General features: G+C 39.8%; 1 protein-coding gene across 2 annotated transcripts in view; it reads right to left on the reverse strand.

Annotated features, from left to right (window-relative positions):
* The window catches only part of LOC306859787 (uncharacterized protein), a 34825-nt gene extending 22052 nt beyond the window's left edge, over positions 1–12773 (reverse strand). The window contains exons 1-3 of one of the 2 annotated variants that reach the window (XM_079401043.1): positions 12209–12773; positions 8547–8576; positions 8191–8298 (exon numbers count right to left, since the gene is read on the reverse strand). In XM_079401043.1, the coding sequence (XP_079257169.1) occupies positions 8191–8298; positions 8547–8576; positions 12209–12438 (368 nt within the window). In that variant the 5' untranslated portion in view covers positions 12439–12773. The remainder of the gene's footprint in view (positions 1–8190; positions 8299–8546; positions 8577–12208) is intronic. The other variant, XM_079401044.1, reaches the window with a different exon arrangement.

The raw sequence follows: 12773 nt of genomic DNA on the forward strand, positions 1-12773 counted from the left end.
AGGAAAGGTCACAGACAAGTTAAACTTTTTGCTTGGTAATACCCAGATACCATCTATCACAGAAATAAACTGTTAAGAGCCTGGGGAAGATGTTTGACTGCAGTCTGAGAGACACAGCATCCATCCGAACCACCAACCAAGAGCTAGAAGTCTGGCTAGGTGTGGTGGAAATGACAGGCCTATCTGGAAAGTTTAAGGTCTGGATTTACCAACATGGGATCCTGCCGAGGATTCTTTACCCCTTTTAGTCTATGGGGTTCCAATTTACACAGTGGAGGATTTTACGCAAGTAGCTTGGATTACCCCAAAGCCTAAGCAGCATCGTCTTAAATGAGCAAAACAACAAGCTGAAACTCCCCATCAGCAGTGTGAATGAAGAATTCATTGTGACCTGTCCTAGGCAGGTGCTGCAATACTGGGAGTCGTGTAACCCGAAAATCTCTTAGGCAGAGTAGGGAGCCTGGACAAGGCTGGAACAAGTAGTAGAACGTAGAGTTACTTGGGCCGAGCTCTGGAAATCTGAGTCCCACCAAATTAAATTCTTATTCCAGGCTGCCTATGACATACTACCAAGCCCATTCAATTGGTTCTGCTAGGAAAAGGCAGAGTCACCAGCTACAACATGCTGGGCATCAGAGGGGCCAGTAAGCAAAGGGACATTAATGGCGTTTTTCCACTGCATGGTACGATTCGGCTTGGCATGGCTCGGTACGGCTCAGCTTGGTTTGCGTTTCCACTGCAGTTTAGTACCGCTTTAGTGTGGGCGGGATTATACTCATCACCCCATAAAGCTCTCGCTGGAGCTGCTCCTCTGCTATCAATGAGAGGAACGTCTGTACTTCCTCCACAGACCACGAAACAGCCATTTTTGGTTGTTAAAAAAAAGGTGCGCTCGTTTAAAATAGTTGCATTCGTTCAAAAAAAAAATTCACGTTTGACCCTTCGCTGGCTGTGCTGATTTAAATCTAGAGGGTCTGGTGTCTCGTGTCACAAGTTCATTGACGCGGGTAGTGACGATTCTCTCCGGCCAATCAGTGAACAGCAGGGTTTACATATCACATTTTGGTAATGGTACGGCTCGCTTGGAATCTCAGCCGAGGTGGTACTGAAAAAAGTACCAGGTACCAGGTACTGTACCCAGTGGAAAACCCGCAGAACCTGATTTTACCAAGTGCGAGATGTTCCTGGATCAACATCTTTGTTGACCCTGGAACAACATTGTGATGAACCAATAAGATTTGAAGAACCAGTTTATAGTTTTTGTGTAGTTTAAGCTTACAATCAGTGTTTGGTGCTTGTACATCAGTGCCATTCATCTATCATTTCCTCTGATTTTAGGGATTACTCGTGGTTAAGTTTAGGTGTAGGGATATGGTCAAAACTAAATTTTTGGATTAAAATGTTGTTCCAGGGTCAACAAAATATGTTGATCTAGGAACACATCTAACTCAGCAAAATCAGGACGTGCAGAAAACCCCCCAATAGTGAGCCGTACCGAACCATACCATGCCATACTATGCAGTGGAAAGCGGAATCATGGGTGGGGTAGTGCTACCTGGACACAAGTCAGGTCAACCTTGATCTTGATCAACTTGATCAACCCTGGCTGGGTCACCTAGGCAAGGGTGTCTGATTGTTAAATGACCCAAAACACATGATGACCCCAGGAAACATCTCTGATGATGTGCACAGAAGCATAACATGGTGATCAAAGGTCGCGTTAACTGAAAATTTTCCATCATTGATAGAATTTTTTTAGCACTGACGGAAAAATCTGAAGGCCATCCATCACTTTGACAGATTACACTGAGGGTGATCTATTGTAATTTATAACTGTAATTTCCACCCTTGTCCAGTTGGTAGCAAGTGCGCTCCAGTTTGGCAGCAGAGCTCTTGATCATCAGCTTCAGAACAATAATAAAACTCACTAGTCTTTGCTATGCCTTTGATTACACACAGGCGAGCATCCACTAGTAAAGCAAAAGAGATGATCAGTTCCACTTCGCTTGATCTAAGGTGTCTACAGCGATCTATCACGCCACATTAAAGAGCGCCAAAACGGCATTTACTGCTTTAATTTCCTAAAGAATTGGTCAAATCTGAGACTGTTTCATATCAAAAGTAACAACGCACAAAGGGGCGTAAATTTCCTCTAACAGCAGGGGGGGACAATAAACATAAAATTTAAATGCATGAATTAGTATTTCTGTATTTGACGTTGAGAGCATAGGTCACAATGCAGATATGTTTTTGAGATGGAAAAAAACTGTTTTACAGATGCTAGAAACATGGCTTTCAAATGAAAAATTGCTATCAAACAACACACCTGGGTTCCTAACTGATGAAGAAGAATTGACAGAGCAGCCATAAAATACGACCATATTAGCCCGGTTCTCTCAACACTGCACTGGCTCCCTATCAAACATTGTATAGATGTTAAAATCTTGTTAATTACTTATAAAGCCCTGAATGGTTTAGCTTAGTATTTGAGCGAGCTCTTATTGCATTATAGTCCTCCACGTCAGCTACGTTCTCAAAACTCTGGCCATTTGATAATACCTAGAATATCAAAATCGACTGCGGGCGGCAGATCCTTTTCCTATTGAGCACCCAAACTCTGGAACAATCTACCTAACACTGTTTGGGAGGCAGACACACTCTGTCAGTTTAAATCTAGATTAAAGACACATCTCTTTCACCTGGCTGACACATAACACACTAATACACTTCTATTATTCAAATCCGTTAAAGGATTGTTAGGCTGCATTAATTAGATCAACCGGAACCGGGAACACTCCTCATAACACATGATGTACTCGTTACATCATAAGAAGAATGGCATCTACTCTAATATTTGTCTATTTCTATTCTGTTTCTCAGTCCGTGTCCGGATCAGATGGTGGATCAGTGCCGAGAGATGATGCATGTGGCCCTGATCGTTGGCGGAGGCCGGACAAATACCAAAAAATATAATAAAATACCGAACTACATAATACTATTATTGTTAGAAATTGCAACAATATAAAAATAGAAATATAATACATTTATACATTTAAAATTTAAATGAAAACAATAAGTAAACAATAAATAAACAATAATATCCTGGCCAGAGGAGAACTGGCCCCCCGACTGAGTCTGGTTTCTCCCAAGGTTTTTTCTCCATTCTGTCTCAGAGGGAGTTTTGGTTCCTTCCTGCTGTCGCCTCTGGCTTGCTCAGTTGGGGACACTTCATTTCTAGCGATTATCGTTAATTTGATTTCACAGATACTATTTAAACTAAACTGAGCTAGACAATGACATCTCTGAATTCAATAATGAAATGCCTTTAACTGAAAATTGAGTGTTTAATCTTATTATTATACATTACTGACACTCTATCCTCCAATCTGATACTGTTAAGTGCTTTGACACAATCTGTATTGTTAAAAGCACTATATAAATAAAGCTGACTTGACTATTTGCAAAATATATGGTAGCAAATAGCATAATTATACAGGGGTGCGTTTCACAAAAGCATCGTTAGCTAACTATGGTGGAAGTCCCATTGAACTCTATTGGTAATGACGGTACTTGTGACCATAGTTGCTTTTGGGAAACGCACCCCAGAACGTTAATTAGGTAAAATGATACACAAATTGAAAGGGGAAATAATAAAATATTATATTTATATGAAATAAATATAAAAATATAGCCCTAGCAAGTTAATATAACCTAATTATAATAATAATAATAATATGCAAATGTTAAATGAAATGTTTAATGTTAATAAAAATGTTTTATCCATCTCTGATAATCCCAGGTTGCTATGGTCACATAGGTTTGTTTACACATTAAACTCGTGGCCACGATAAAAATGTCGTTCCCTCAACGTAAGAAGTCGTGGCCACGAGAAATGGATGTTGTTTCAACATAGCATCTAAAGGCCACAGTATAAGGATGTTGTTACCTCGACAAAGCGTTCTCGTGGCCACGACATAGTCAAGTCAATTCAATATTATTTGTATAGCGCTTTTAACAATGCAAATTGTGTCAAAAGTAGCTTTACATCGGCTTGATATAAAGCTGGGTGGCTTTATATCAGCTTGACAGTATTTAGACGGGGAAACAGTTTGTCGAAATAGTGTAAATCACGCATATACGAATATCACGTTCCCACGAGTTAATATGTCATGGCCACGACAAAACTAAGTGAACCGAAGACGGCCCCTCCCGGGCATCGTACGACGCCGACGCGATCCCTTACATAACAGAGGAAAGCAATATAAATGCCTGCTTTATTTTATTTACTTCCGCAATAAGAACAAAACGTTACGAATTGCTTTTATAAAATAACAGGGTGCGCTTTCTGGCGCGCCTTGTTATGTCTAAAGGTCTTCTTAAATAAAACAATCGAAAACAAACTTGTGTTTATTTCATTCGTATAGCCTAAATCCAACAAGAGGTACTGTACATCCAGTGAGCTCCTCTGTACTATTGTGCTCACCAGGCGCAGCGCAGCCTATTCCTTCAGTATAAAGCACAGCCTGGAATAACCCATAAGAAGAACACGATGTGCGCGCTTTCACCAAAAGATCATTTAATAATATAACATCATTAATACACAATTCATATATAATCAGACTAAAGTAGCTATCAAGGCCACCCACACATGTGAAACCAATATTAAAGCTGCTCATTTGTTTACCCACGAACAAAAATAGGCCTACGAAAAATCCAGCTTAATTTTCAAACAGAACGAAAAAATAATAATAATTATTATTATTATTATTAACCTATTAGAAAATCTTTATTTCTTTTTGTTCATATTTCGATTTGTTGTTAAATCAAACTTCAGTCTTTCAAATGAAGAAATATTCAAAGTAACTGTTTTGATCTGATCATATAGCCTAGCTTAAACAAGTCATGGGTCTGAGTGCAGTTATTGGATAGCACTATATTGTAGACAGATTGGAGATTAATTCTAATAACGTGCCGCTACAATTAAAGCCATTACATTAAAAATACATTTAAAAAAGTGTATTTCAATTCAGCAGCATGCAGATCCTCATTTATGTCAGACAGCAGCGTGGACAATCGCTCACATAATGTACCATATATCTATTATAACGGAAAACATATCGTTTTTATGACATAATATGTCATTATTACAAGAAAAAATGTTGTTTTATTGAGAAAAGATGTTGTTTTAACGAGATAACTGTTGTTTTAAGGACATCTCGTTTTTACGAGAAAAGATGTCGTTAAAACGAGAAAAGATGTCGTTAGATGACATATCTCGTTATTACGACATAATTGAGTGTTAAAAATAATATGCGTATGGCAACAATGCATCACCGTAATTTTAAGTATATGTCTATTATATTATTTTCAATACACAGAGTCGCTTGTGATGATATTTTTAGGGGGGACAACCCTCAGATGGGGGGGGGTCCTGTCCTCCCTCCCGTCAATTACGTCTACGGATGGGAGGCGCATTATATGTACTCGTCATTCATCAAGTGAAAACAGAATAGAATGGGATTTAAGAATCGATATTGGTTCCTAAAAATGAGAATCTATTAAAATCGAGAAATCGTTGTTTTTTTGTTTTACCCAGCCCTAGCATGTTTTGTTGTTTTTAGTTGCCTCCGCTGTCACTGCAGGTGTGTGGCTTTGAACATAAAAAGTGAATAAATAAATAAATGCATAAGCCTATATGCTCGTCCTGTAGGTTCATTAATAAAAATGAAAATGTGAACAAAAATAAAAGCAATTAAATATGTTAGTATAGCCTAATTAAAAAGCCTAATGAACATTAAAATGACGGATAATAATAGATTATGACGGAATTGTTTCGACCCTATCCGTCAAAATGAAGGACAATGTTAAAGTCTAATGCAACCTCTGATGGTGATGTATGTTAAAAGAAATACAAATAATAAAAATAATGTAAATTATTAAATCATAATTTTATGGAATATAACAATTTTCATCCATGTTTTAATTTAAACATTAAACCTCTGTTAAGCAGCACCAAAAAATTAAATGAATTAGTCATTTTCATTTGATTGCATTTGAAAATATTTATTAAACTGTTAAAGTTTTATGCATTCATTTAATTACCATCAAGTTAACTGATAATAAAATTTGTATTGGCAGACTGAGGTGCCTTTGAGCAAGATACCGAACCCCCAACTGCTCCCCGGGCGCCGCAGCATAAATGCTGCCCACTGCTCCGGGTGTGTGTTCACGGTGTGTGTGTGTGTGTGTTCACGGTGTGTGTGTGTGTGTGTTCACTGCTGTGTGTGTGTGTGTGTGTTCACTGCTGTGTGTGTGTGTGTGTGTTCACTGCTGTGTGTGTGTGTGTGTGTTCACTGCTGTGTGTGTGTGTGTGTGTTCACTGCTGTGTGTGTGTGTGTGTTCACTGCTGTGTGTGTGTGTGTGTTCACTGCTGTGTGTGTGTGTTCACTGCTGTGTGTGTGTTCACTGCTGTGTGTGTTCACTGCTGTGTGTGTGTGTGTTCACTGCTGTGTGTGTGTGTGTTCACTGCTGTGTGTGTGTGTTCACTGCTGTGTGTGTGTGTGTGTGTGTTCACGGTGTGTGTGTGTTCACTGCTGTGTGTGTGTTCACTGCTGTGTGTGTGTTCACTGTTGTGTGTGTGTGTTCTCACTGCTGTGTGTGTGTGTGTTCACTGCTGTGTGTGTGTTCACTGCTGTGTGTGTGTTCACTGCTGTGTGTGTGTGTGTGTGTTCACTGCTGTGTGTGTGTGTTCACTGCTGTGTGTGTGTGTGTGTGTTCACTGCTGTGTGTGTGTGTGTGTGTTCACTGCTGTGTGTGTGTGTGTGTGTTCACTGCTGTGTGTGTGTGTGTGTGTTCACTGCTGTGTGTGTGTGTTCACTGCTGTGTGTGTGTTCACTGCTGTGTGTGTTCACGGTGTGTGTGTGTTCACTGCTGTGTGTGTGTGTGTTCACTGCTGTGTGTGTGTGTGTTCACTGCTGTGTGTGTGTGTGTTCACTGCTGTGTGTGTGTGTTCACTGCTGTGTGTGTGTGTGTGTGTGTGTGTTCACGGTGTGTGTGTGTTCACTGCTGTGTGTGTGTTCACTGCTGTGTGTGTGTTCACTGTTGTGTGTGTGTGTTCTCACTGCTGTGTGTGTGTGTGTTCACTGCTGTGTGTGTGTTCACTGCTGTGTGTGTGTGTGTGTTCACTGCTGTGTGTGTGTGTGTTCACTGCTGTGTGTGTGTGTTCACTGCTGTGTGTGTGTGTTCACTGCTGTGTGTGTGTGTTCACGGTGTGTGTGTGTGTTCACGGTGTGTGTGTGTTCACTGCTGTGTGTGTGTGTGTGTGTGTTCACGGTGTGTGTGTGTGTTCACTGCTGTGTGTGTGTGTTCACTGCTGTGTGTGTGTGTGTTCACTGCTGTGTGTGTGTGTGTTCACTGCTGTGTGTGTGTGTTCACTGCTGTGTGTGTGTTCACTGCTGTGTGTGTGTGTGTGTTCACTGCTGTGTGTGTGTGTGTGTGTGTTCACTGCTGTGTGTGTGTTCACTGCTGTGTGTGTGTGTTCACTGCTGTGTGTGTGTGTTCACGGTGTGTGTGTGTGTTCACGGTGTGTGTGTGTTCACTGCTGTGTGTGTGTGTGTGTTCACGGTGTGTGTGTTCACGGTGTGTGTGTGTGTGTTCACGGTGTGTGTGTGTGTTCACTGCTGTGTGTGTGTGTTCACTGCTGTGTGTGTGTGTGTTCACGGTGTGTGTGTGTTCACTGCTGTGTGTGTGTGTGTTCACTGCTGTGTGTGTGTTCACTGCTGTGTGTGTGTTCACTGCTGTGTGTGTTCACTGCTGTGTGTGTTCACTGCTGTGTGTGTGTGTGTTCACTGCTGTGTGTGTGCACGTTGGATGGATGCAGTGCAGAGCATGAATTCCGAGTATGGATCACTATACTTGGCAGTATGTCACTTCACTTCACTAATGACCTGAAGATATTGATGTTGTTGAAGATGTTCTGTATGTTGTACGACCTATAATATACCATCAGGTGTAAAAATGACAAGCGACTATCAATATGTTATCAAATTGGACAAAGGAAATAATCACAATGTAGCCAAACAATGCATTCCATTTGCTATGACTTACTGTCACTGATAAAATAATCAAATTCTAGTATAGTATACAAACACCCTTCAATATGATCTAAACAAAGACGAGAGTTTACTGTACCCGAAGGATGCAGACTTCCACTGTCGGCACGGCACAGTTCTCCTGCACACGGCTGATCTGAGTCTGCTGGGACTGTCCGTCCTTTCCACAGGAAGAGAGGCATGTCTTCTGTAGACAGAAACACAACACAGACTCCAGACACTTCACAAGAGTCTGCAGCAGAATGTCCGAGCTGATGCTGCTCCAGGACAGCTGCTGTCACTGAATGTGATGCACCCAAATGAACACTCAAACACCTAGCAGGGTGTTAGCAACCCAACACTCACAGAGTAATGTGCTTTATAATCAACCAGTTTAAAATATTTGAAAATTCAGACAATATTCACCAGTGCAATAGAAGCAAACATACAACTTACCTGACGATTCTTGCACTGCCATATTCTGGCCTGAAACACGCAAAAATAATTTTTTAGGAAAACATATCTAAACAGAGTAGAACAAATCAAAATCACATTTCAAGTCACACTGGAATGAAAAACAGCAATTAAGCAAACCTTCATTTATTGTAAATACATATGCTTTTTAACAAGTGTCACTACATAATTATGACAAGTTTCAGCATATAATTCAGAAATTTCAGTTTTTTCAGCTGCTTAGACACTTTTTCAAAACTTTGCCTCTCTTTTTCAGAACTTTACACACAAATCCAAGAATTGCACACAAAATGCCTCACATCTCTTGCAAAAATGAAGCACTGCATTCAAAATATCACAAAAGCAAACATTTGCAAACACATTTGCCATAATATGAATTCCTGTTAGATTTGTGTGTGTTCCATAGAGAACTGCGTGTTGTGTTTTGCAAAAAGTGTTTCATGAGATTGAAAACTGAGTCAAAGGCAGATAATTAGTGTCTGGTTTTGCAGATTTGGTGTGTGCTTCTGCTGTTTGAGTGTCAGCTTTCAGAAACTGTGTGACGAGTAAAGATTTTGTGTGGAAGCAGCTGAAAAAACTGTAATAAAGTGTTTTCCTGCTGCAACGTGACATCAAAACCCGGAAGACTAAGTCCTTTGAGTTTTTATAATTCATGAGTAAAATAAGGTCTGCAGTAAACATAACTTGACAATACTTGGACATTTTGCTCCACAACGTAATTCAAACAAACAAATTAAACAAGAATTTTAAGGCAGTTATTTATTTGTCTGTAACTACATAAGGTTTGTGTTGTGTGCGCAGTTTACGTTGTACAACAGTCAACACTTATTTTGTAAATACATACAAAATACATCATCAACACTTATTTTGCTCATGACTTTTATTAAAACCCCATTATAAAACCCACAGGAAAATCTCAAGGGAAACCAGTGGTGAATTAGTCTTCCTGGTTTTGACGTCACGGCTGCAGAACTCTGTACTGTCAGCATCTGTGGCCATGAACCAGCTCATATATTAGTATATATATATATATATTAGTGTTCTCATGTCAAATATCAGCTTCGGTGAGGGTAGAATTATGAATTGTATAGGCCTCGATAATAATGGCTTTAATCTGTAAAGGTCTGACTGAATGCAAACATCATTTTGGAGCTGGATGACAAATGCCTGCGGATCTACCGGATCTCAGGACTGTTACATTAGAACAGAAGGCTTTAGAAGTGGGTCTTCTCTCAGCTGCCCACTGCACTGTTTGAAGACGCCACTGTAATAAACATCAGGCCACTCCATGAGAAAAGATGCAATAAACACATTGACTACTGCTCTGATTTACTGCTGGCTTCCTGTGTTATACATAACCCCCTAAATGTCCGTTTGCTCCTCACATAAAACCATGGCTTCAGAAGAAAGCATTCATAGTGTACGGGTCATATACTTTTGTGAAAAAGATGTGCATTCAACTGTACTGAATGTGCTTCGAATCTTATCTTCTTAAAAGTATATTTTTAAGGGAAGCACATTTGTGAAAATGTCTCTGAATTACTGCCACAGCTTTTTGATGAAAACACTGATGGACTTTCAACATATTCCATCTGCTGTAAACAGAGAGCTTATTGATTTCTATACGCTGTTCTAATGGTGGAGGGTGTGAGGTCACTAAAAGGCTAAGCATTAGTTCATGAATATCAGCACAAATAATAAAGCTTTTATAATTTTGATGAATAACTTGTCTGTGTGATTTATTATGTTACTGAAATATCTAATGTAATTAACAAAAAGAAAGTATGATTGTAACTGAACTTATATTTCATTCAGTAGTAAAACTTACCATTTCAAAATCAAATTACTAAATTGTTTCAACCACCTTTTTGTGTGATATGTATTATATATTTTAAGAATTGCATTAGCTAAGTAACATGGCATGTCAGCATTTCCCATACATTGATTTATTTGTGGCAGCCCACCACAATATTAGAAAAGACCGTCACAGATAGATGTGGGTGAAGTCGGGTGTTTGGGGTGCAGGTGTTTTTTATATGAATGTATCTCTAAAGGGAACCAACTGTCTTCAGAAAAGTTTCAATAGCATTTTCATTTCATCGTATACGTATAAAGCCTGATAAAGTAGCATTAATTAGCCTACAAACTTTACATTTACAAAAATTATGGTTTTCAGTTTAATGACTAAGTGAGTAATTTGACTCATTAACTGTTTGGACCAGAATAGTGAACTGGATTAACTGATTTACTTAAACAAATTTGACAGAAAAGAATGACACAATTGTTTCAACCGAGTTCTGCTCGACAATACATCAATACAGTATGCAAGCAAGGAGAACAGTACAGGTCCGATTACAGAGCCTTGTGGGACACCAGTGCTCGGACTCATGGTAGAGTCAACAGACTCATATGTTGGTGTCTATTCTGAAGATATTCTGTCTATAATCAAAGATCCAGTTACGGAGAGAATGTTACTGAATCCCATACTGTGGTGAAATATCAATCTCGTATTTGTTCCTCTCTTATTCTAGGAGTCATGAAGCAATAAGGAGATGTCACGTGCTTTGCCTCAAACAACAGATTTGCAACTAGACAGCAGTCATTCTGCTAAGTGACTCTGCCTTTTTTGTTGAAATCAAAATAGCAGTTTTATTAATATATGAAATAACTACAGACTGGGCAAGAGAAAGAAAATCAACCAGAAAAACCAGTAGACTAATGTGTTATGTGGTGATTCGGAGTATGAAAATCTACTTGCACTCTAAACAAAATCTGTAAAAATAGGGCACAATAAACTGTATAATTTCAAGGAATGTTTCCGTATTTATTTTTCACAGGTGTTTTACCAGTATTTTGAATTTTACACTTCATTGCATTGTGTTTTAGAGTTAACAGAAATGTCTGTAAAATTAATGTCATGTGTAATGAGCCGCCAGTACTTTTTCTGTTACTTTACCTATTTATTTTTACAGTGTATCTCACCTGACATGCTTTCGAGTTGCAGCAGAGGTGTGAAATACAGGGGTAGCAGAGGGTTTCCTAAACTTCATTAACATCTAAACTGTGGGAGTCCCTCATAACAAACTTTAGACATTTGATCACTTGGTGCTTATTTTTTCTTGAACTTGATTGCTGATTTCAGCAGATTTAACCAACATCTGCAACACTGCTGTCTTGGAGCCTGCTTATGGGATCTCTTCAGTCAGAAATTCATCACACACACCAATTCAGAATGCCACTTTCAATACAGAAAACACTTTAGTTAGTTTAGCTAGACAGTATCTAAATCTTAAACCAGCCTAAGCTGGTTGGTTAGATCTGTAGGTGTTTTTATATGGTTTTGGGCACATTATGGTCAGGCTGGGAGACTAGCCTATTGCTGAAAGCATTAACTGCTGCAGCTATTAGAAAAAAAGAAGCACAATCTACTTTAATAGTATTCTGGACATACCAAACACTGCAATTATGTATTTTTCAAAATCAAACTAACCAAACATGCTCCAAAATGAGACGAACTCTAAAAACAATACAATAGCCTATAAATAAAATGTTAAAATAAGCGTCCTGTGTATTGTCGTTGACCTAGCTTGTAATATCTGATTGAGAAGCAGGTTTTTGAAGGAAGTGTATAAGAGGAGTCTTACTGCTGTTGCGGGCTGTTTTCCTGGATGGAGCGCAGTCTGCAGGTGAGCAGGTGCCGCTGGTACTCTTGTCTCAGGCGGCTGTTCTCGGCGCACAGATCGGACACATGCTGCTCCAGCTCAAAGATGCGCATCTTCTGCCGCTCCAGCAGCGTCTGCTGGGTCTCTATGATCTTATTCAGCTCCTTCAGATAGCCCGCTGCCTTCGTCGGATTCTCGGCCCGGCTGTCCATCTCCTTCTTCCTCTCTTACTAACCAATAACGCTAGTCTTTTCTCCAGGTAAAGACGCGCTGTGATATATGAGAGGCGCGCTCAGCCATGCTTCTGAACACTGACTCTGCGTCTCCTGCGGTGGCTTTGTGCCACTAGAGGTTAAATGTGGCTATAGGTTAACATCGTTTCTGTCACACTTCTGGAAGCAGTTCGTGGTGCAGTAGAGAATATTTAATCCACTTTCCATACACTGGAATGCACTTATAAATGGTGGCGCAGTAACACCCTGAATACACCGCATGCAACGCGACGCGACAACGCAGCTGTCTACACTGCGAACGCGCGACGTCGAAT

This window comes from Barbus barbus (genome assembly GCF_936440315.1).
Source record: "Barbus barbus genome assembly, chromosome: 40".
In the NCBI taxonomy this organism is placed as follows: Eukaryota; Metazoa; Chordata; class Actinopteri; order Cypriniformes; family Cyprinidae; genus Barbus; species Barbus barbus.